We start from the raw sequence: 26,143 nt of genomic DNA, 5'->3' as shown, positions 1-26,143 counted from the left end.
GGGCCTCAGAGCGGGATTATACGTTCATGTTGATAAGGGCTGGAATTTAAGCCCAGATTCCATGAGTTAACCTTTGAATTCTTTGAGCTTCACATCATGAAAAAAGACAGTTCAAGTTTACTGTACATCTTTTAGTGTCAGAGAGAGGGAAAAAAAAACAAAAGCATTCATCACATCGAGCCAGGGAGAAATGGCTGGCAGTGTTTGAAAAGTCCTGACAGGTACTGCATGTGACCATGGTCAGATCCCCCCCTGACAGGAAACACTTGGCTGGCACATGTGAAGGAAGGCTGCAGCTGGTGACATGGACCAAACAGCCCTGCGTTTACTCAGGGTGATGCATCTTCACAGTAGGAGCTACAGGCGTCTCACTCCTACAGCAGAGGAAATGTGACTCACAGAGCCCGAGTGAGGATAAACATTCACAGTTGAATATTCAAGTTGATCTGTGGTGACTCTCAGAGTTTACTTTTGTGGGCGGTGGCGTCGTCGAGTGAAAAGGTAAAATAGAGAAAAGCCCATGAGCAAATAAGGAGGTCATCTTGATGGGGATAGTCATAACAGTGAGTGACATATTTGGAAAGAAAAATGATGAGCGTGTTTGCTCAATGTCAATGTTTTGGTAAATTGTGCAGTAGGTGTTTGTGGCTCTAATGAATGTCCTTCTTTGAACGAAATTGAACAAAATGTGATCGTGAGTGGCATTCATCCACACAAGAGTGAACATTTCACCACGCTGTTCTACGATGTGCTGCATGACTCCATAGAAATAGCTGAAGACAATGTGCTTGAACATTTGAAACAGCTTTATACACAAGTGAAGACTTGGGCAAACAAAACCTGTTTTTATGTAAATTGTGCACCGACATCAGTAACTAACTTCTGTTCCACAGGGATATACAATCATTCATTTATGAGGGGAAATTGTTTTGGGGTGATGGATGAGAAGGACGCCTATTTACTGAACATCAGTTTAGTATTTTCGGTTTAAATAGGTTTTTTAATTGATGAGGCATTACTATGTGACACAGTTTAGTCTAATTCAAGGATAACAACTTGAGCTAGATTTTTAAAGCATGAATTGGCACAACACTGGTAACACCAGTGAACTTTCATGACCTTTAAACTGATGACTTCAAGTATTCCATTTATTAAATATTTACATTTGAGAAGCTGCAGTTGATTAATTGTTGCAGCCTTAATAAAGAGACATTTCTCAAGCTATAGTGGCATTTAATTTGGCATTTAATTTTACATGGTGCAAGTTTGACCTAATTCTGATCCTTTCCTCCCATGTGGCACAAATCTCTATGAACTATATACAATACATATATATATATATATAAGTATCTATCAACTATGAAGTTGATATTATTAACCGCTTGACAAAAAGCCCTTAAAATAAGTTAATCATATTGATTTTCTATTGATAATAAAATCATTAATATTTCAATGTTAGTGACTTGTAAATTCTGTCTAACACACCAACATACATACATATTTTTTCAGTGTCACTATTGGGAGCTTCATCTTCCTCGTGACTTATTATGATCTTATTTAAGGTCATTATTTTTCACTTAAAAGACTGCAGATCAGTGTTGATCAGTGTTTTTCAAACCTGAAAATGATGATGTTCTCAGTGTCTTGTTCTGTCCACAAAGAAAAACTATTCATGTAATGATTTCTTTGTCATAAGGAGCAAATAAACAGGAAAATATACACATTTAAGAAGCTGAAAAATCTGAAAACTTCAAAACACTGAAGCCGATGAATCAATTATCAAAATATAGTTGACGATTCATTTAGAAATTGTTCAAAAATGGATTCATCGAGTAATTGTTTCAGAAAAATTACATGAAAATTACCCTAAACAATATTTATCCTATCTGCAGTGTTTCTGTCCACTGTAAGTCGAGACGGAGGCCTGAAAGTTTAAGAATCTAAAAAACATCTAAAACATTGTTTGTTTCAGTCATCACAAAAATATTGTGTATCCCAATTATTTTGGTTAAGAAATGGGAAATGACTAGTGCCATGGTGGATGAGGGCCCAAACCAGTGGACTCTATACCTTTTAAGCCTTTGGGGTGAGGATTTCAAAATAACACCACTTTCACTTCCATTTGGGCCTGAAAATTTCCAGTTCAGTAACAAACCAGTGGGTAAACCTGTGCGAATCCAAAATCCAGATGTGGGTCATAAAAAAAAAAAAGGGCAACATATCAGAATTGCACATCAAGGCCTGCAGTGTAAATGCAGTCTGGGAGACTTAATCCACATCAAAGGCATTAAGTGTCATCACCAGATAATGAGCTCAGCTGTGCACAAGAGATTCCTCCTAGCTTAGATAATAGGGTGGACTGCACATTAGGCGAGCTGCAATGACAATTCAAATCGCCGTCTGAGAGAGTGCTTAAAGTGTTTCCTCATCTCGGCTGGATAGTTTCACCCCAGCGTGGACTGGAAGCTCTGAGTTGTGTTCCCTAATATAACTCTCCGAGCGCCTGTATGTGACAGGACCACTTGATAATTGAGTCATAGGATATGGTGGCTAAACATGAATATAAACAGCAATGTGATAATCCTGCAATTTTAAGTGCTCTGAAGGTATCCTCGTGTGAAATGTGCGTGCAGCAGGACCCCAGCAAGTCCCCCCATCATCTGTCTTTTTCAGGAATGCTGGGCCCAGTCGGACCCGTCATGTCACACCCAGACACAAACGCCACAGGCTCCTCCAGCAATAACAGCCCGACTTCACAGCTGGCAACACAGATATCAGGTTTTCAGTGCGGTTAATCACATTTCGTCGGGAGTCATTTATGAAGCGGCAGCGCATGAGTGTCTCTTGGTAGTTCCGTTTCTTGTGGTGATGAACATGAACATGTGTTTTCCTATTAAAATGTCTGCCAAACACTGTCATGATGCTGTTGTTTTCCATCAGGTGCTGAGACATAACACAGGGGAGACGCTGTGGTGGTGGAGGAGGTGGTGAGGGAGGAGGAGGGGTTTGCTGCTGCTGCTTAAATCAATCACCAAAGCATAAATTGTCTTTTCACTGCCTTGTTTACATGCGTCCATGATCAGGGGGCTTCTTTGTGCCATGGACCTTGAAAAGCCAAAGCATAACACTTCACTTCACGAGCCACTTCAGCCAATGGCAGCAGATGGAGAAAGTCAGTAGATGGGGGGGGGGGGGGGGGTGATGGTGGTGGTGGGGTTGCTAAGCAACCTGTTGTAACATTAACATGGAGTGAAAACAGAAACCTGGTGTCTCGCTGAAACATCCGGCCTGATTCGATGCCATCCGTTGTTTAGCAGACAAGGATACTCACTACAAAGGTTTTTGTACATGGAGCTGCTTCTATCCTACTTTGCTACACGCAGTTAGAATCCATGAAGTACACTTAGGCCCATGAATAAAGCTGATTTAAAAACAAAACTCTGCAAGCCTTAGGAAACAAGAATGACATTGAGTATTCTTACTGTCATCCAGGTTAACTTTGAATTACATAAGCATGTGAATGGGAGGTAATTCCACATAGAAAAAAAATGTTAATTATTTATAATATAATGGGACATAATTAAGTCCTGACTAAATTTGGTTTATCTTAGCAAAACAAGAGCAAAAATGTGTGCTTTTGGCAAATCTTTAAAATTGAGATTTATGTCTCTGAGGGTCACCCCTCACAAATCTGGGGGGATCTATGTAACGTGACTCTGAACAAGTTCATAAAATATTAACCGCGCTTGGTTCATACCAACAGGTCCCATCCCTTCTCTACAGGTTATCAGTTAGTAAAAGACTCGAAATGCAACACTATGACCTTGATTTTTTTTCTTTTTTTTAAAAAAATTTGATGTTGTGGTCAACATCTAACACCAACATTACAACTTCACATGCTTTATTCTGGAAATTTAGATTAGTTTAGAAAGAAAATCCCTCTTAAACCTTAAAGGGCAGTTAATCTACCTCTGAAAGATAAACAGCACGTACGCTGATAGATGCTGCTTCATGCTTGACTTGATCTAAGTGGTGAACAACTGGTATGTGCAAAAGGTCACAGTGGTTGGACTGACTGACTGACTGGGTACCAAACACATGACGAATGTATCTGTTCCATTTACACATGCAAACCCATCACTATCTCTGTGTAAACACCTACAGCTCCTTTGCTCACACGCTGTAAACCAGGAGCCTGCTTCATACAATGCGCGACTACAGCTGAGTCAATACTCTCATGAGCCTGAAAAACAAGTATTTCAGAGGTAAGCACTGCTTCTGCTGTGCCTTCAGGGAGCTTAACAACTACTCTTTCAATGAGATATAACATTAAGGACAACTCTTTGAGGTTTGGGTAAACATACACAAAGTCCTTTGACATGAAGTCATGGATGCACTGTGTTCCTTGTGAGCAAACATTGTCCAGATACAGTATCTCTATAAGAGCTGTGTCCAGTCTGAAATCATGCATATTACAACACAGTGAAACTGGTAGTTTTGGGGAAATCAGTCAAACTGCTTTGACTCTGTACTCTGAGCTCTTTGATTAATTATTTGTGCTGGGGTTAATATTTAAACACGCTTGTGTCGCGTCCTGTTTCAAGGACTGTGTGGAGTAGGCGAAAACAAAAAACAGAAGAAATGATCGTAGTAGTCAAATCATGAATGAAAACACACGGGCATGTGCAGAGTTTCAAAGGGAAAGGACAGATCAGTGACGGAGGAGTGACTCAGAGAACTGAACAGGAAAAAACGTAGTAAAATCACAAATGAAAACACAGGCAGAGAAAAATACATGTGCTGCGTTTCATTCATTTACCAGCATTTTATAAAAACTGAAGTGTAAATGTCAAAGTCTGGGAAACCTGAAGGATTCACAACTCATGTAACCACTTATTTATCCAACCTATTTGTTACTCGTCCCTCATCCCTAAAGTTTATCCAGTTGCTTTTACGTTACACACTGTCTTCCTGTTTGTCTTGCACTCGTGTGCTGGAAGGCAGTTGCTCGTGTCACATGCCGTTCATTATTTGGGCCTCAGTCAGACCTGTTTTTTCAGACTAACGTGGAGTTTTGCATTCATGTCCAGCACTACTGTGCAGTTACACAACACCGCTGCTGACTCACAAAAATAAATCCACTGAAATAGGTGGAAAATAAACAACATTGCAGGCTGTTTTATGACCACATAACAATGCAGTTCTCCTACACAGCAACTGTGCAACAACCACAGCTCCTGCTCCCACCACTCACTTCTGCAGTTCACCTATGAAATAACCTCATCACATATGCCCACACGTTACAGTCTGACCCGACAACACAGTGAGGACATGACAGTGTCATTAAACTATTCTCCAGCACGTCCGTGCCGCATTATATGCATGGCATTATGAGCAAGCTGCTCCTGATGCCACAGCCTTTTATTGTATGCGTGTGGAGTAGCAGCACAGTCTGCTCCACTCTGAATCACAATGACACGAGAGTGACACTTCACTGCTGCTCACAACTTACAGAGACATCAGCACCACAGAGGGTGGATTACAAAAAACCCCCAAAACCCAAAAATGATGATAGACAGAATTCAATGTGGTGTAAAAAAGAGTGCGGCACCCATGCGGGCTGCATTTGCACTGAATGGATCAGTCTTTGCTGCAGTAAGTGTCCTGTCCCACAGCTAGAGCCTCTGTCCATCTGCTGTTGAGGGGCAACATTTAAAAAAAAAAAAAAATAAAGAAATAAAGAAAAAATAAATAGACTGACACTTTATATTTGACTGAATCTGCTGAATTGGCAGGAACAGGGACTGAATGATCCATAAATAAAATGCATTCAGTGGTAGGTGCTGCTGTTTGCATCCTACATTACAACATAAACACAAAGTCAGCTGTTCTGGTGCCAAGAGAGAAATGAAGGTGTAAAAATGACGTAGATACATAAAAAAAAAGACTTGGCATCAGCAGATGAGGACATGCTTTACCTGTGTGTGATGGTAATCCAGTGTCGTCGTCTCCTCGCTGCTGATGCAGACACACTCCACTGCACTCTCTCTCTCCGCGTGTGTGTGTATGTTCACGGTGTCCCTCTCCTCTCCTCCTCTGCTGCTCTAACACCACTGAGTCCTGTCACAACCAACCAAACGGTCCCGGCTGCGTCAACACACACGCGCTGAGCATTGCTGTCCCTTCACAATAAAAGCACAAAAGTCCCCAAAACAGGAAACAAACCTTTGAGCTGTTGTTGCTGCTGCCAGTTTAACATACTTTGACTTAAAGACATACAGTTTGCAGGCAAAGTGAGTTGGGGTTCATGAAACCAACACAATCAGCTGACATACATATATATATATATATATATATATATATATATATATATATATATATATATATATACATATACATATATATATATACATATACATATATATATATACATGCATATATATATATATCTATATATATACATCTAACAGATTTATACATTTCTAATCTGCTTATCACAGCAAAAGTGAATCGAAATGTAAAGAAAATTTCCAATGAGCCTTCTTATTATTTATGTGTACATTCAAAGTCTCGCAGTTTGGATTTTATGTTGAATGTTTTGACCAGAACTTACTTGACACTCTCTCAGACTTTGAAGACATCCTTCTACTCACTTGTTGTGAAGACACTTGCCGAGGAGACACTGAAGGTTCATTTGTCTGATCTGTTATATACACGGAAAATATGGCAATGCAACTTCATAGAGCAGACAGAACATATTGAGCACCATCAAGTGACCAAACATCATACTGCACAAAACATAAATTGATACTGATTTTAATGGAGTCAATATAAATAAGGATGGAATACATGGTGATAGTGACTGAAAAGAAATAAGCGGAAATAAAATATTTCCTTGTGAGAAAAAAGAAAAAAAAGACAGATCCATATAAGGACACTTCCTTCCTATTATGCAAGTGACATGAGGAAATATCACTACCACTATTAAAGTCCTTTAAGAAATAAAAGCATAATAAAATCACAATCAATAAAAGTGGAACGTCCTCTAGTGAATAAAATAAAACAAATAATGTGGCTTTCCCTCGATTGAGCACATAAATACATGAGCCATATGTTTTATTATTGTATCACAGCATTTTAAAGTTTTACACTAAAAAGACAACATGTACTAAATATGACTCACACATGCATACAAACAGGTACATATACATTTAATAAAAATTATAATACTATTCATAACAAAAATACAAACAAAAGGAAACAAACACCCATCTCTTTGCGTGGATTATTTTCTTTAAATTGCTTACAGATGTCACATCCAAGAAAATAACCTTTAACATAACCCAGCAAAGGTGAACATGTGTTGATCACCGTAGACGGCGAGGTACAGGAGGCGGTGGCGCTGAGCCTGATGGTCTGTTAGAGGGTATTTGAGGAAGTGCTCGTGTGGGGAAGGCTATGTAGCGCTCGTGCAACGCCTTATCTGGCACTCTACAAGAAAGAAAGTGCTCTTAGTTCAGCGACTGATGCAATGACGCCTCAGGAAACTGTGATCAACACTTTGTGATCATGAAAAAAAAAGGCAGCACCAATCATGACACATTTTATACTCCCAGACTAAAAGTAGTGTTTTAAACTTTAGCATTTATCTAAAAGTAAACAGTTCTTGGTAAGTGATAACGTCACTTTTTATAAATGTTGTTTTACTTAGAATAAGACCTCCTGTATTTTATTTCAACCCTTATTTGTATATATATACACACCATAAACATCAGCACTTTTATCACTTTCTGACACCGATTTCCTGCCTAATGCACGGCTGTGAATTACACTGCCTTTTTCTCCTTTTTTCTGTGTTTTACTCACTGCTGCCAACACATTCTTAAATTATCTCTCTGTCCGTTTCTGTCACTCAGCAAAAATCTTATACATCTCTATTATAATTGCTGTTGTATCTGTACAAACTGTTTATTTATGTGTGCATTTATTATGTGTATACTGTATTTTCGGCTTTGGACTGACCTGTCTGGGATTCGTGGAGGAATCCTGGGTGGAGGAATGATGGCTGTAGCATCAGATTGCCGCAAATGCCGTGGTGGTGGTGGAAGAGGTGGAACATTTTCTAATGTGTCCTTTAAGAAACAACAAACAAACGTGCACAACCCTTAAAGCTCTTGAAAATAAAACTTTTGGACAAATTCATTCTTGTATTACTATGTCTTTAAAGCCCCAACATACTCTTTGCTTCCTGATCTCTGTCTTATCAGTAATATAAAAAAAAAATCATTAGATATTAGAGAGACAGATACAGAAGAAAACTGATACAGACTTGGGTTTTATTTTCTGACATTTCCTAGACCACATAATCACTTAAACAAATGTGTACCAGTACAGAAAATAGCAAGTTAAACACATATCTACATTTATTTTAGAAAGGAGGCCATGCAGTTTTAGACTCCTCACATCTTTGATCGATTACAACGATTATTCAATATTCTGCAATCTTCTAAATTATATTGGAATAATTATCTCTGTGGTCTGTCCTCTTCCAGACATCCACAGTGTTTGGTGGTTTCGTTCTGCTTGGGTTGCCAAATTCTTCATCCTTCACCAAAGTGTTTCCATTTCCCATTTCCCCTGTAATTCTTAATTAATAATATTTTTGATTTTACTGTATTGTGACCATGTGCCTCTCTTCTATTAGCTTCTCTTTGTAAATGTGTTGTTTTTTTTGTAATCTGCTGAACTTGTTTCTGTACATGTGACGCCTACTGTCCGTCCCGTAAGAGGGATCCCTCCTCTGTGGCTCATCGTAAGGTTTCTCCCATTTTAGTTTTTCCTCACTTGATGTGAGGGTCTAAGGACAGAGGGTGTCACTTTGTACAGACTGCAAAGCCCTTCGAAACAAACTGTGTGTGTGATGTCTGGCTTTATAAATAAAATTGACAAATTCTCAAACGATTCATATAATAGACCATTGTGGTTGTACACTAAGATTCATGTGATATAAGTAGGTGTGTGAGGTAATGTGAATAACAGTGAATTCGGAGGAAGTATTGAGCAATGCTAGTCAAGATTCAAAGATTTCACAACAGAGCAAAATGTGGGTCTTGCAGTTTGTGTCATTTGCACATGATACTGTATACTAAAACAGTGTATTTCCGGTTCAGAAGAAGGAAAGAAGTCACTGCAGAATAAGTGCAGGCCACATAAGAAAGGAAGGTCCAACTGCAACATTTTGCCCAGTGTTACTACGTGTTACTACTTATGTGAATTAAAATTGCAAGGACTTTTGATTTCACTTTGGACTCACCTCTAGATCAGGCTCTGTGCCACTGCTGCAGCTGAAGGCACTGTGAGTGCTAAGTCTGTTGCTTTCAGTACCTGAAGTAAAGAAAAAAATAGGTTCATGTGGCAAGAAGGCAAACCATTGCAGACACTGAGGTTAGCACTTGTGATTAATTATGTCACAAGACCGCCAATAAAAACCAATAAAAATATCATGTATGCATGAGCTATTTGAGTTGTATTAAGTAGACGAGAAGGCTGTAGACAAGAGACAGGCAGAAGGCTTGTTCAGTTAAAATGAAAATTAGTTACATTTTCTTTCATTTCTAAGAACCCTTTTGTTAAAAAAAAGGTACAAAGTGGAAGCTCTATTTTAAATAATAATGAAAATGAATTAAGATGACTTAAAATGGGTGTTAAGTATGTTTAAGTGTATTGTCTTTGATGAGACCCTGCTAGTTTGTAACCTGATTGTGGGGAAGTCATGTTTCTTCTGATGAATGATGATATTTTTAAGCGGAACTATACGCCATAACATATCAGGCAAATTGTAATATTTTACACCTGCTTTCTAAGGGCATATAGATAAATCTTTTCACTGAAGTCTCATGTAGAGTTTTGCCTTTAAATAAGTGAATGCATGAAGGACTTAATCTGACACAATGTCCAAAATAAACACAACATGTATGAATCCCCATAAAACCAAACACCTAATGCTATTATATGTCCAAAGAGGTTTGTTTTCCATGTTCTTTCTCCCATTTATTACAATCTAAATCCATAGAAAAATTGTTAAGAGAGTGAATTACATCACTGAAATGTGCACCACCAAAACAGGATTTATGTGAAGATATTGCTCAAGTTTAGTGGATGAAGGATTATAGAGTTAAATGCACTGCAGGTAAATGGAAAATAAACATTTTCAACTTACTGGATGTGCTGGATGTGCTACCTGTCTTCCAGGCTCCTCTCTGAATAGGATGAGTGACAGGAGGGGGCTGAGCCACCACTCTGGGTCCTGACTCATACACTGCACACTCGAAAGTGGCACTGGAGTTCCTCTGCAGTGGAGCACTTATCTCATAATCTAAGAGTGAATAGACAAAGATAAATATGAGCTTTGAAAACAATGCTGTATTGTGCTCATACATCATTTTATATCAACAAGATATTCAGTCCATCATGGAGATATTCTATAGGTACAATAAATGTATAAATAAATGTATTCAAAGATAATTATCTACCAAGCTCCTTTCCTGTCTTCTCTCGCTCCTTGTGGCGCCTTGTGATGCTATCTCGTAATTTCTTCAGATTTTCCTTAGGCAAAAAAGAAGCACACATGAACACAGATCAACTCCTTGACCATTAATACACAGCTAACAGACCATGGTGTCGGTACAGCAGATCTACCTGCTGATAGCGTATGGAATGTGCCCTCCCTTCATGGTCAAATTGCCATGCCTTGAACTCTTGGACAGCTTCATTCACAGTTATTTCCCCCACTTTCACCCTCTCCTGAAGGGATATGAGCTGCCTCTGTCCAGGGGTCTTCATCCCAGCATAGGGATCATGAACAGATGCTGGGATGTCCACGACAGGCCGCACTGAATAAATGGAAAAGATGTCAGTCTGCATGGGTGAAATTTGTCATGGTGAAACATGTAAAGCTATAGGCACAAGGATGCACTACTTGTGCAAATTCAACAAAAATCAGTTATACTGGAAGGTGATATGCACAAATATTAGTAGAATTAGTAGTAGTAGTAGTAGTATGTCCTGTTTTTAGAGTTTTGTCTTTGATTTCATTTTTATTTAAAACTTTGTTTTTCTTTTGGACAAGTCTTGTATAGTATAAATTGTTATGACTTTTAGGCTTTCCTCATTAAAAAAACTGATTAAAAATAGCAATTATAAGAAGAAATGTGTCATGGTTTGGTCAGACAGTCCAAAGACATGTCTCTGTGGCTGTGATAGACTGATAACTGGTGAAGCATGTACCCTGCCTCTCAGCCAGTGTCAGATACAGTAACTGAGGAAATGTAAAAGATAATCTTAACTACATATGATAATCTACTGTGCTCAAACATTTTTTCTATATTCAATCCAAAAATCACTCTCCCTTTATTTAGAAAAAAGGATTAACAATTTTGCTTACCTGCAGGATATCCAGTTGCCATTGTTGCATGCTGGGATGTACTTTTTTCTGAAAAAACTGTAAACAAATTTTTAAAAAATAAAGTCACCACTTTTGTATAAAAAACACACTGCAAAATACGTGTAGAGATGTCTTCGACTTTAGTAAACCAGTCCACTTGTTCATAACTAACTTCTGAAGATTACAATGACTTGAATGACTGAGAATCTTCACAGACATACGTACCTCTAGAGATGTAGGTAAGAGTCGTTTTTGGCTCCGGCTCCGGCTCAGGGTCAGGCCCGCCTTCATGTCTTGGGATTGGAGCTGGTGGACGATTCTGAATTCCTGGGGTATATGTACTATTTGTATCCACAATATCATAGATATCCTCTAGGAAGATGTTGTAAGGATCCTCCTCTTCTTCCTCATCCTTTTCTTCTTCTTGACCTTTTTGCTGCTCACTGTTGTCCTGGATTTGACTGCAGTGAGGTTTTGCTGGGGAATAAAGTACCACCACATTCTCATATACAGAATATAATATCTCTATTAAATGTTGTGACTCTAAAACATGTTTGTATGCTTACCTTTGAAAAATGTCCTAAGAAGAGCTTCCTCAGGATTCTCATCAACTGCATTCATCACCTCATCTGATAAAAACAACACAGTGGTCATCAGTAACAGCCTTGTCATTAGCATTGTAGCTTCAAATAAAACCATGTTAATCTTACAGAGGTCCTCTGCACATTCAGGGTTCATCGCCAGCATTGACTCATATATGTCCTCTGAACAACCCGAGTACTTCATCATGATGTCTTGAGATGCAGTTGACATGAGTTCATACACCTCTTCACTGTTCTCAGTGTCCTCAAAGTGAGACCTGAGCATGTCAGCCGTCTCCTATAGATTTGAACACAGAGAGCAGGCAGACGCTGAATCCAAACGGCACAGACTTACTGCATGTCTTTGAGGTAGTACACACAATATTTGTGAATACGCTATCAGAGATTAGGCAAACATGTTAAATTGAAACAGAGCTTTCACTGATACCCAATAATGTAGTAATGTCGTAGAACTTCAACTCAAAGGTTGCCAGCAGAGGAAGGAAGGCAGCTGAATCTGAATAAGCGCTGGAATGTTACTGAATAACAAATAACCTCACTACCACTCTCAAAAATGTCTCCACCAGAAAAAAAACATGAGGGTCTTCAGTGGAGATACTATAAAATATAGACGACTGAAAGCAGAGAGGAAGTTGATGGCAGACAATGTCCCACTCCCTTTCTGTCATACAGTCTGTTGGTGGATACTAATACAATGTTTTTACTCTTAGTTATGGTTGCATTGTAGTCTCCTCTCAACATATCAAAATTCTACATGACCGCTTTAAAGCATTTACACTTTCATTTTCAATCTCTACCAGTTGCTGACTTAACAGATATCACATTAAACTATCATGTCACCTCAGAAATAGTGGTAAGTCCAGATGATTTGCACATTTAAATTCAGCAAGACTGCGAGAGAAAAATATCCGACACACAATTAGATACCTCATAAAAACACAAGAGACTTACTACAAATTCATCCATGTACTGTCTGAGATCTAAGAAGCCGCTCTTTTCTGCCAGCTTGTTTGGGTAGTCTCCATACTTGTTCATCACACTGTAAGCCTGCAGAGCTCCTGGACATCTGAGGAGAATGGTGGTCAGCTTTTTCAGGCCGTACTTGGCAGCAAAGTGGAGCAGTGTGGGAAGCTCCACATCACGCTGATCTGCACACAAAAAAAATCAACCAAATACAGCCATTCATAAGATAGACAAGGTGCAAGTGCAACAGCGGCAGATCAGTAGTATTGTACTCACATGCCCCCATATTGTTTTCTTCAAGCTGTCTGATTCCAAACAAGTGAAGACCAGTTTCAGGCATTCTGGATTTAAATGAGTCAGTTAATGTGTTGTCTACTGATTCTGTCATATTGCTTGTGAAGTTGAAGGCCTGAAAGTAAAAAAAAAAGGAAGTGAGATAACTTTGACAGGTACAAAACTAGCCAGCAATGCTGTATAACATTATGACATGGTGGCTCACCTGACAGATGAAGTTAACAGGATCAGTGGCATTCTCAATTAACCGACTGACTTCAACCATACTGGTATAATATCTAACAGGCTTCAAGCTGACACAAGAACGGTCAGTGTACATAGTGAGTGAGACCACTCCAGCAGGCATGTCTACATGAAAACAAAAAAAACATCCTTTTTCAAATTTGACTTCATAATATCCTGCATTTATGAGGCTAACTTTACTCCATGTGATGTTGGGTAGCTGTTATGAGTTACAAAACATTGTAACTACAAATGACTTATATCTGAAAATGATTTGTTTCCTCCATCCAGTCACTATAACGATCTAAACAAAGAAATCAGTCGTGCTTTTGACCAGTCATCATCTAAAGTGTTATATGTAAGAAGTTTATTGAATTAAGTAATTTAATGTTTTATGATTAACCCTTAGAACAAAGAACATTTAGTTTTTTTTCCCCCATGAATATACAGAGGCTATACAAATTTGCAATATAGAGTGTCTTATATCCTACAGCACAACCTAGGCAATTTCTTTTTTTTATTTTTCACAAACTATACATGTATATATATATATATATATATATATATATATATATACACATTTTAAAATTGTATTAAATTTGTGACATTTGGAAATACATCACAGTTCACAGGCACGGCTGTTTTTTTATGAACACAAATAAAACAAATTTGGTGTATTTAGGGACTTCGGCTCAATTAATTAGCGCCGAATTAATTGCGCTAATCCCATTTTTTTTTAAAGAAATATGCAATATAAAATGAATCATAAATTTGACTCAAGAACACCTAGGAAGACGAAAATAAAATATTTTACAGCCTGTTTATGTTATGGAAAGGAGTATAAGTGTAGCTTGGTGTAGATCTGTCTTTGAGTTTGTGCAAGATCCTCTAACTAGTAACCTCAAGTCTCTGATAGTGTTTATTCGGCCTGCAGTACTCCCTTTTAAACTCTACTTAGATTTCTTACCTATAGCCCCTTAAAAATGTGGACTCCTCTATGTCTGAGACCAAAACAAGATCAAGTGAAAGACCTTTTAAACATGTTTTTTTAAAGGTCTTTTCTTGAAATCTTATACATCTCATGTACTACAATAGTACTGTACTTGCCAGGTGCAGCAACACTTAAAGTGTATTCATTCTCAACGGTGCCTGGAAACCGTTTTGTAGTTCCACTTTCAGATGAAAACTCCACCTCTGGTATTAACTGATGATCTATTTTCTGTTTGAAAATGATGAACAGTGTCTCCTGTTCCTTTAACAAAAGAGAAAGAGATAGATTTAACAAACCACCATAAATGTGTGAAACATGTCAGTACTTAATTGTCTCTCTTATGGCAAGAAAATGGGAATTGATGCATTCTCACACATAGAAGCTCCCTGAAACTACACCTCTGATCTGATAATATTATTATTATTCCTTCAGTCTTACCCCGCAGAGAACTTTGTTTGGTTGAACAGTGAGACAGGTGAGGTGAGAAGATTCCTCACTCGCTGAATTCCACGTACTCACGGGGTCTTCATCATTTTGGACAGTTTGTTTTTGCAGCTCTGTCACCACTTCCTCTGTTTTATCATTGGTGGGATTTTCAGTTGGGGCTAGGACGTGCAACTCTGGTGCAACTTTGCTATCATGTTCAGCCTTGAGTCGTTTGCCTGTAAAAAAAAAAAACCAAGTGAAAGAATATAAAAAAAAAATGTAGAAGCACCTACATATTCTTCAAATAGTTATTTTTTTATTATTATTATTTGGTACAAGCTAGAGCTAATCATTTTACTGCATATCCTCAAAGGTAGTTTGGGCTCAAGTTGATAATTTTAAGTTATTTTCAGACCCTTAATGAGACTATTTATGATGTATTTCTTTAGTTCAAGTTCAAGAGGCAAGATAATTCTGAGTAGTTTTTCAAATACTACTATTATATTTCATTCACTACTATTGTAATTTACGTTTAAGCCATCAAAAACTGATCTTTTCACAAGAATACCATTTTTTTCGTATCTGTTTCAGGTAGATGGGTTATATGCCTTTAATTTGGGTGAAATGTGCCTTTAGTCTGCTATGTTTGCTCTTTGGGCCTCAAACAAATAAAAAAAAAATATATATATGTTTTGCATACTGTCAGCAATAGACTCCAGAATGGTGGTGAGGTAGATGGCAGGCTCATCATCAGCACAGACTTTTCTCCAGCTCTGCCAGCCGTTGAAAATCTCTGTGGGTACGTCGTCCTCTGCGATGCCGCACAGCAGCGCCACCACTCTGTGTGGCGGGAAAAGGAGCGTGTGCAGCGCCCCCTGCAGGTTCGGTTCGTAGAGCATGTCCAGGAACGCTTCCGTGAGCAGCAGCACAATGCACTTACAACTTTGGAAGTTGTCAAAATCATATCCATCGAGCTGATGAGCTGGGCCCAGCGCGTACAGCAAAATAGACCTTTTCCGGAATTTTAGAGAAGATTTCAAGATCTGCTGCAAATATGTTGCCCATTCCTGTGCCTCTGCCGTATGCAGGATTAAAAGTTCATGTTCTGAAAGACATTTGGAATCTGCTGCAAAACAGAATATATAACAGTGTGATTAGTGTGTACAGTGCATCGACTCAGTCACATGACTCGCTTGCCAAAACATAAATACTCTTAAACCTTGCAGATTTGGCATCATTATGAAACATTAATCACAATCTTGTAATCAGCTCAGACGTGACACTAATGACACTGGTGATATTATGTGTTGGTTTCCATGTTGCAGCAGCTTGCGCATGTCGTGGAAACGCTCCACAACGCATCAGCTGTCCGGCTGTGGAATGTCAAGGTGACTGTGGTCAGAGAATGAATGTCCAATTTGTTTCAGTGCAGAGTCAACAAGAAGTTGTGCAAACAGCACTTTGTGTCAACACTGGTCAGCGTAATTCTGTTTGACTAATTACAGTGTTTAATCAGGTCACGTTCACCTCTGTACACGCTAACTGGGAAAGAACCCCAACACAGATACTCAACTTCGTCACAGTTCCCACTGACAGCAGAGCACAGTAACATACCATCTGTTAATTAATGGACTAATAACATGACATAGACATTAAATAAATCACCTATCTATACATAAAAATGTATAGGAAAACTCTAAACTCTGTATATATAAGACGGTCAACAATATATTAATAGTATGTTAACAATTCTGGAGCAGGGAGGTAATATTATGGAAATACCGTATTATTTCTATAGTAATCACTTAATAAATGTGTGTTTATTCAGTGAAACCCAGATATTATTTTGTAAATTACATGGTAATCTCTTTATTACCACACTATTAAAACCAAGCTGGAAAATGCATTAGAAATAAGATTGTTTTAACATAATATTACTTCCCTAATACAAGATTATTATCATACTGACACCAAAGTATTACCAAGTTGTTACTGTACTGTAATGTAAAGAGAAACATTATGAAAATTCAGTTTCATATAAACATTGACCTCAACAGATGAAGGAAGATAAAAAAAAGTAAATAAAATACTAGGTCTATTGGCCTCATATGCCGCCTTAAACTAAGCTGGCAGTCAGTTTTTGAAAGAATGTGTCATAGTTACCTGATTCAGTATTTGAGACAGATTCTTCCATGATTGCTAGGCCTCGAATTTGTCAAAAATCAGCCCACAAGGAGCATCGTTTGTCCAAATATGTCCCTTTATGTGCTCAAGCTTACCGAAACTCGGTAACTGTTCAACTGAGACGACATGAGCTTTCTCCAGCTCTACCCTTTTTGCTTAGCCGTATTAATAGCAGCACTTAGTTTCCTGATTTTGGTGACACTGCCCCACTTCCTGAAACTGTTAAAGAAGTGAGAAAATGCACCACTGTCGCATCAGAACGTGCAACAGGTCCACAGTTACACATGCTGTCAGCGGATTATAGTTTTAATCTGTTGATTATTCAGGCAAAAGATAAAATAGATGAAATAAAATTAAAAAAAAAAAAAAATGTGTTTTCTGAGTCAAGGTCTGTGTACGTGTGTCTCAACACATGCACACACAAACACACACACACCCACACAAACCAGATAAATAAACAGCATCTAATCTTTGTCATAGGAAATACTTTTGCTTTCTGTTCTCAAAAATAGACATGCAGAAACCAACTCACCTGTAGTCTGAGTTACATGCTTCTTCTTCTTTTTTTGACTTCCCTAAAAAAGTGTTTTTCACAAGTCTGAGACTACGTAACTGTATTTTGACTAAACAAAGACTCTAAGATTGCAAGATATGGAATATCCTGAGACAAATGCAGACATACTCATAATAAAAGTTAAGGCTAAACTTGCATCTATACTTTTATAGACAGTAAACATTAATTTAGTCTGACAATAAACTCTTTTTAGGTTATGATGAAGTTTAATGCAATATTAAACATAAAATGTGATGTCTATCATTGTACAGCTATACTCAAATATTGCAAGCGACAGTGAAGGGTGATTCTCTGAGGGAGTGTTTTTGGGTTTTATTCTAATCATAGCGACCAGAGGAACTGTAATCACCAACAAATGTGAATATTTTTTAATCCAGGTTAAAAACACTGCTTTTTTTCGTATGCTTATGATTTTTATCTTCTGCACTTTATATGCTTAGTTTAGATATATGCTGAACTACCATATTTTATGCTCCATTTTAGTCCAGCATTTTGTTTAATTTCTCTCTTTTTATTATTCTTGTACTCTGTTTTATTATTATTATTATTATTATTATTACTTATGTACATTTTAATGTTTACATTTTAATGTGATTACATGAATTTTAATATTTTGTAAATCTTGTAAAGTACATATAAATATAATAAATAGACACGACAAATATCAACACACATAATGAATTTCAGAAAGAAATATATGAATGAAATTAATGAGATGGATAACTAAATGACTCATCTGTATGTTTTAATTATTTCTTGTTGCATTAACTTTCAAATTCCCCATACAACACACAATTACAACACCAGGCACCACACTTTGACATCCACTAGAGGGCAGCAGACACTCACTTACTATGTTGACCAAGAAACAGGCTCTCATCACTGGTCACTGTGAAAACAACCATTAGAGTAAAACAGTCAGTATGAGTTATATGAGATCCACGTACACTTACACAGGTGTTCTAAGTAACTAAAGCATGAAATACTGAATTTACTTGGGATATTGTTTAAATGCTCTTTTGGCGAGAAGTACTAACTAAGACACTGGCTTGTACATCTGTACTTAAGAGGAACACTGCTGGAAAAACACCTCTCTCATCATTGTTTGTGGAAGACTTAACCAACCAGCCTGATTTCAGAGAGGTTGACATGGTGAGGAGCAAGCAACTCTGCAGCTATCGGTTGAAAATGCCTAACTTTACAAAACAACTTCACTACAACCACTCAAAAACATCTTGACCAGAGGAGAAGCAAGATGAGGTTCTGCATTGGAGATGTGATAAAATATAGAAGGCTGAAAACAGAGAGGAAGTTAAAGACCTTTTCTATCCACCATATACAATATCTTTACACCTTACACCTACTTATGTCACCTAGTCATCTCCTCTCATCATGTGATATTTCTCCACTACTGTTACTGCTGTTACTTTCACTTTCAGTCCTCCCCTGATACAGTCAAATAACCATATATGTTCAATTCCTTGTCTACTGCTTTATCCTCTACATGAAGCCACTGGAGCCAACCCCAGCTGACATAGGTTGAAATGCGGGTCACACCCTGGACAGGTCACCAGTCCATCACAGGGACACATAGAGACAATTAACCATTCACTCTCACACTCACACAGATTTGTCAATTTAGAGTGTCCATATTGTGTAATCCCCAAATCTGCTGTTTCTGCTGTTTATACATATATATATATACATATATATATTTAAATCCCCATATTAAAATTAAAATTATGTTAGAAGCTCTAAATCAACTGACTGAAGCCTTAATCCAAAACAAGAGTATTGGGCTGCAACAATAAAGTAGTGTACATACAACTCTTTCACATATAGTACTGGTGCACTGAAAAAGTATTGAAGTTCAATGGCTAAGACCAACTGAACCAATTAGAAGTTGAAGATCAGGACCATTCATTGATGAGAATTGACTGACAGTACAGCACAGTGTGTGGTATTTTCTTTCCAAACTTCCATCAACAAAACACAAAACCATCTGTTCTGTTGTAGAATAGCAAACTTCCAGTCCATGTCTAATAAAGTCTTGGTGGCACATTATTCAAAACTTTTTTGTTATGGTTTGATTTACTTTGGCAACGACATGTAGGTTTCCCTTTGCCCTTTTTCTTCAGGTTCTAAAAAAGCATTTCCTTGCTTGTCTAACCATGAATTTCTGCCACAAAATCAATTTGCACAGCTTTGCTTTTCTTCAATAATACAATTAGTTTTGTTTCTGCTTTGACCTCTTTCTACAACGTAGACCTTTTAAATGGCCGCAGCAAGAGTTCACTCTCTGACTTCTGAAGAGCAGGGTGATCCATGACCTGTCTTTAAGTACAATTTCCTGTAGAAAAAGAATCCCCTAATTTCATCTAACTCTGCCATTAGCTACCATAAGCATGACCGGCCAGTTACCTTTTGTTTGGGATCCCTTGAAACCACTATCTTTTAGGTGGCTCAAACCAAATCCCTGCAGCCTGAGTTTAATAAGAGAATATTTTTGGCCCTATATTTTAACCTTGTTATCCAATATCCTGTCTTTTTAGTGCTCGGTGTGTTTTCAGCACACAGAGCAACAGAGCCAGAGAGCTTGCGTCAGTTCACAACGCAGACCTGACATTCAGAGCACAAAAGTTCACATGTGGACCAACAGCTTTGTGAGATTCTGCGGCACTGACATTACCAACACAAGTTTAACAGTTTAACACTCCAGCACAGCAAACCCTTATTTATTTATTTTTAGAATAACTACCTAGATAGAGTTTTGTTATTTTGTATGACATTACAGGTCATTTAACTATATTGCTCTGCTTATATTACTGGAAACTCCACAATTACTGGCTCAAGCGTAATTATTAAACCTTTGCAGCAATTATTCTTACATTTCTTTAAGTAAACTCATACTTACTATATCTCTTTTGTGGCTGAGAAACACAATCACTGTAACAGAAAGTGCATTTATCCACGTAATGTGCCTCTTGGGTGACAACCTTGTGTTTCAACAAAGGTATTTTTTTTTTTAATTGACGGCAGTGGATTTTTGCACGTTGAATTACTTTCATAACATTGAATTGTCATTAAATTTTAGGAGTACATTATTAATAGTATATGGTCTGTATTTATACAGCACATTCCTAGTCATGATGACAATTGAAAACTGCTTCACCCTACCGTTTTGCCTTTCAGCCATTCACACCCATATTCATATATGTGCAGCACTTTTTTTTTTTTTATCATATAGTACATATTTCACACCCTTTCACACATTGCTGGTAAAGCCATCAGGAGGAACTTGAGGTTAAAAGTCGGCATGTAGACATTAAGCAGAGCCTTGACTCAAACCCTCCACCTTCTGCATAAAAGGTGACTTGTTCTACTCGATCTACTAATAAGCCACTGTCGCTATTGTGATGCATGTAGGTCTACAATAACAGATAAAGAAGGAAAACATCAAAACTGGAGTTACTAAGCACCAAGCAATCCATGACTGTAACACAGGGGGGAGTCAGATTTTGCTACATCTAATATGGCCGACATAATGGTCATGTTACCGTCTCCTTTACTGTACTTCCTCCACCCTGGGAAACTTCTACCTTATATCTGCACTGCCTCTGAGGCTGTTTTTGGAGACTAAAAGACTTAAACAAAGCACAATCCAAGGACATGGAGCGCAATCTTGAAATGGAAAACTGAAATGGGGAAATGGTCTCTCACTGAAATGTTATTTGGATGATAGCCTGCATAAGAAAGGAACTGTGTTTGGTTTCTCATTGAGAGTCACCAGCAGGGCTCATTGTGATAAGAAAATAAGTCTAATGTTACCTGATCTGGTATAATGTGGACCAATTACCACTCCATTGCACTTCATTACAGGACTGTAATAGGGCCGGGGGGTCAGTTCTTGAGATGGAGTAGCAGAGGAAAATTGAGTCGTCATTGATAATATGATAAAAAGTGACAGTGAGAGGCCCCTCCAACAAATTATTGAAATTTACAGTTGATAGGGAAACACTATAACCTCATTTGGTAAGCAGCTGGCAAGCAGTTGTACAAAGCAGGTCCTCTAACACAATGAGAGGCTTATGGGGAGTGGGAAATCCTAAACTTACAGAATAGTTTTAGACTCCCGCTCACTGCCCTCTGGCAATCAGTGTATGTATGCAAGTTTTTTTTTTTTTGTTTTTTTTTTAAATATCTAAAGTCACACAAATTAATCCTGACATTATTCACTCCTGAGCAGGTGGATTGTGGAATGCCATATCAAACCATTGTATTTTACAACAAATAATAAATGTGCCTGATTTGCTTAAACAAACAATTCAAATTCAAATTCTTCTATTATTTTTTTCCCTAGTGTCTCTCCAGACTGGAGCATAGAAAGACTAATACAATATGAAATCTCAGGGTTTGCAAAAAGGCAGCAGCCATTTGTTTGCCTTGGTTTAAGTGCCTCAATTTCAGGACAATTTAATACAAAAATCAAATAAACAACCAAAAAAAACTTTAATGCAGTTTAGGTGTAGAATAGCCAGACAAAGGAAATGATGAGCAAACATCAGGATAAGATTCCAATTACTATTAAACAAGCTTTGCATTTACTGGTAAAGAGGAAAATTGACATTTTCCACAGCTGGAGTTCCATCCTGACAGGTTTTACACACCAAAATCAATTAATAGACTTTTATACATGGGAAAAGCATTCTCCTAAAAGGATGCTTACAAGCCCCTTTTCAATTATTCCTCCTATGGATTTATGTGTGGTTCATGAAAAGACACTTATTGCATTATAACACATTTATATGAAATACGTTATATCTTTCAAAATTTAGATCAAAAAAATTGAATATGTGGAGAGACGAATTAATTTAAAACATTTTAAGACGGATTAAAAACTGAATCGACTACAAGTGGTATTAAGCAATGCGATGCCCTATGTTTTAATAGTTTTCCTGAAGTATAATAAGAATTCAACGAGGCCATGAAGTCATTACCTTGAACTGAAGGGAAATATAATTTATGAATCATTTGGAAGACCAGTTAAATTTATCTCACATATCTAAATAGGCAATATATTGAATGCATGCTTCATTGATCAAAACTGTTGTGGTACAACTTATCAAGCAGTCATCTTTAACTACTATTTAAAGATCATTTTACTTTCATCTACCGTCTTCGCTCAGTTGAAATCACTTTGACATGATAAGACAGTCAATTTGGATGTCAGCTTTTGCTACAGTAATCACACTGGCCGCTAGATAAGTGTGACTTTATTTATTCATATTGAGCCCTGTGCGTGTCTAGTTGAAGATAATGGTTTCATTTTCCAGAGAAAGTTTGCCAGCTACACTCATTGTGGAGTAAATGTGAAAGATTTCTGCTTCTTTAGGATTCAGTGGGCAGACAAAAACTAATCCATGAGATGAATGAAGAACAGCAAAAGCAACGTGAAGGACTCCATAAATCTCTCTATTTGCTGAGTGCTGGCTTTAATATGGGAGATGTACGATCGCAGGTGACAGCAAGACACGAGAGATGAATGCATTTTTTCAATGACTAAACAAGTTCTAAGTCAAATTCAAGAAAGAACTGAGAAAGTATACAGTGCACTTTGTATTTTATGGCAAACAGGAAACCAGGAAATGAAAAAAACACATAAAGGGCATAGCTACTGTCGCTGTTTTTTAGAGAAATGCACAAAGTATCACTAAGTGAGGTCAGAAGTTGGTGGTCAATGTGATCCAAAGTACCAGCTCCATTATCTACATTAGCTTTAAATGAAATGAAGCTCCATTAAAGTGGTTTCTTGAGTTACTTGCTATCAGACAACAGATGGCATAAGTTCAGCTGACAGTCTCCTTTTGGTCTGGGAGTAACACGCCTGTGCATTAGTACTTCAGCTTATCTCCAGGTACATTGGTAATCTCGAAGCATGCAGAGGTGGATTTTTGATGAAATGGTGTGTTTCCCAGAGTTATCTATATGGCCTCTGAGAGACTATCAGTGACAGACTCCCATTATTTTGCAAGTCGGCACAGTGCCAAGAGGGATTGCTTGTCTATGTTAGCAACGGCAAACCTGAGAAGTGAAACCTAACAAATGGTCACTTATCCTGCTGCATAACACGGGTTAAATGCACAGTATGTAATTTCTGCTGCTAGCGGTCTCTCGATCAAAACAATACCAGACGACCTGGTTTGATGGCGTCGCAAAGCAGCGTGGAATCATGGGAACTGTAGACTGGGGAGAGCGTCAGTGGCAGAACATGCAGCTAATAGCAGTTAGTAGTAGTGATCCAGCAGTGACACAATAAAGTGAAAAAACAGAACACACTGGCTAAATTATACAACTAATACTTTGACCCGGAAATGATAGCTGTCATGTATAATAGTATACAAATGATGAATAATTTACCGTAGACATAGAGGTAACCTAGGAGTTGTTACCAATTCTGTTGACGCCCGACAGGATTTGGCATGCGTACTTCTCATTACCGTAACTTCTAGACAAAAAATGTGACCCTGCCTTTCACCCCATGTCAGCTAAGATTGGCACAGCACCTCACGCGACCCTTATGTGGAAGATAAAGCAGTAGAAGATGGATGGATGGATGGATGGATGGATGGATGGATGGATACCGGAAAGCAGAGAAATATGCGCCCATACACTTGCCATTACGCTAGCCCTCACTTCCATGGAAGCGACCGTCCAAACACAGACAAGCACGTAAGGTTCTCCGTAAGTACCGTAATTCCTAAACGTCTGTGCCAGATATCAAAGGTGAAAGTTATCTTGGAAAAAGGAGCATAACTCATTGTTTTGCTTTGTTTTTTAACAATACTACAGCCAGAAAATCTAAATAAATCCAGGTGGCCTGATAATCATGACAGTCATAAGAGGGTTAAATTCAGTTAAGGTTCTGTAAATTCTCCATGGTCATTTTGCAATAGCGGTCTTTTACCTTGAATAAAAATATGGATTTCTATGGATTTAAAGTAGTACACTTTACTAGTATACCACTCAAAAAAGGTAGAAATGTTGCATACTATATCTTTAAAGCATAATAATTACTCAATGGCCTTTCCATTTTAACATGAGCGTGAGAAAGCAGGAATGCTAGAGAGCATGAAGAGCCTCTACATGGATCCCTGTGAAATATTCCTTTGAGTCACCATAATAATTAATAAAGAATTGTAAGAATTAAGTAACTTTACAAAAGTTTATTTATTTATTTATTTAAATTAAAAGGTGTGCTTACAACAATAGTAAACCAGAGTTTCTAACAGCCACTGTCAGTGTGGCAAGAGAATTTTGCACTTCCACAACAAGGCACAAGAGGTCAGAGCTTCACAGCAAATGCTATGACACCCTTAGCATCTTGGTCCACACTGCTAGTTTATGGCAGATGAGCACTATGTTCCTCATTATCATTAAGGACAATGCCTGAAATGTGTCTACTGAAATAACTTTGCTTAAATAATCATTATAAATCCATTTCATAGTGCCATTAGACTAGATGGAAGAGTGACAATATAGTGGGGTTTGAATGTCTTAAAGATACAGAAAGCCTTGAGCTGCTCACCAGGTAGTCATCTAAGTTGTCAGTGATGTTTAAATGCAGATGTTATTGAAGGTAGTACAAGGTTTACTGACTAGAATTATGATTAAACATGATGATTACTATATTTAGAGAGGGAGAGAGAGACAATAATAAATCAATCATTCCATTATATATATATATATATATATATATATATGCACTTTATTCACCATTATATATTAAACTCTTTTGCCACAGCTCATGTCATCTACCTGACATGTACCCAAGCCTATTTCTACAAGCATCCCACTACCAGCATTCAAAAGATAACACCATCATCCATGTGATGAGAGTATCAACAATGCCAAACTTACTGGCTTAATGGACTTAACTGGCTGATCAGAAAAATCAGGGCTTGTTTGTGAAAGGCTCCTGTAAGTGTTTCTGTCAGTCTATTATAATACACAGGCTTTACAAAGTGAGGCTTATTTTGTTTGTCATTGATTCATTAATTCATTCATTATAATTTTACGTCAAATATTTTATCGGGTTTACATTTCGTCTGTCGTCTGTAAAATCATTTGATACAATTATTGGATTTTTCCTTGTGACACTGACACAATATGTAACAAAATAAAAAAAAATGAAAGCATAAAAAGCAATGCGGATGTGAAATATAGTGTGAGACAGTGCTGAGTCTTGGAGAATTGCAGTTCCTGGATGATGAAAACTTCAAAGTAAAACTCATCTTTTGCTATGTTCTGTTGTTCTATCTGTGTCTCATGTACATTAAAACATAAGACTAGATTTTGACTTAATAACACTGTTTTTAAAATAGCAATGCTGATTAATATTTGACAATTTTGTTAACCCTAACCCTAACTGAAGATACGTCCATGAC

General features: G+C 37.7%; 2 protein-coding genes across 13 annotated transcripts in view; both read right to left on the bottom strand.

The window, feature by feature from the left end:
• Positions 1–6,104, bottom strand: part of LOC131473571 (sorbin and SH3 domain-containing protein 1) — a 40,859-nt gene extending 34,755 nt beyond the window's left edge. For 6 of the 9 annotated variants that reach the window (XM_058650856.1, XM_058650858.1, XM_058650860.1 and 3 more), the window contains exon 1: positions 5,979–6,095. The gene's annotated coding sequence lies outside the window, so the exon portion shown is untranslated. Of the gene's footprint in view, positions 1–5,978 lie in introns of all 9 variants that reach the window. The other 3 variants (XM_058650857.1, XM_058650855.1, XM_058650861.1) reach the window with 3 other exon arrangements.
• Positions 6,105–6,801: 697 nt separating this feature from the next.
• Positions 6,802–26,143, bottom strand: part of pik3ap1 (phosphoinositide-3-kinase adaptor protein 1) — a 32,091-nt gene continuing 12,749 nt past the window's right edge. For 3 of the 4 annotated variants that reach the window (XM_058652329.1, XM_058652330.1, XM_058652331.1), the window contains 16 exons: positions 15,642–16,067; positions 14,954–15,177; positions 14,632–14,776; positions 13,508–13,650; positions 13,285–13,417; positions 12,997–13,193; positions 12,154–12,322; positions 12,010–12,072; positions 11,669–11,920; positions 11,444–11,500; positions 10,699–10,892; positions 10,533–10,605; positions 10,220–10,375; positions 9,314–9,384; positions 8,023–8,132; positions 6,802–7,491 (listed from right to left, as the gene is read on the bottom strand). In XM_058652329.1, the coding sequence (XP_058508312.1) occupies positions 7,368–7,491; positions 8,023–8,132; positions 9,314–9,384; positions 10,220–10,375; positions 10,533–10,605; positions 10,699–10,892; positions 11,444–11,500; positions 11,669–11,920; positions 12,010–12,072; positions 12,154–12,322; positions 12,997–13,193; positions 13,285–13,417; positions 13,508–13,650; positions 14,632–14,776; positions 14,954–15,177; positions 15,642–15,840 (2,310 nt within the window). In that variant the 5' untranslated portion in view covers positions 15,841–16,067 and the 3' untranslated portion in view covers positions 6,802–7,367. Of the gene's footprint in view, positions 7,492–8,022; positions 8,133–9,313; positions 9,385–10,219; positions 10,376–10,532; positions 10,606–10,698; positions 10,893–11,443; positions 11,501–11,668; positions 11,921–12,009; positions 12,073–12,153; positions 12,323–12,996; positions 13,194–13,284; positions 13,418–13,507; positions 13,651–14,631; positions 14,777–14,953; positions 15,178–15,641; positions 16,068–17,104; positions 17,234–26,143 lie in introns of those variants that run through there. The other variant, XM_058652328.1, reaches the window with a different exon arrangement.

Source organism: Solea solea, chromosome 15, assembly GCF_958295425.1.
Source record: "Solea solea chromosome 15, fSolSol10.1, whole genome shotgun sequence".
NCBI classification, from domain to species: Eukaryota; Metazoa; Chordata; class Actinopteri; order Pleuronectiformes; family Soleidae; genus Solea; species Solea solea.
This window is presented reverse-complemented; position numbering and strand designations above follow the sequence as displayed.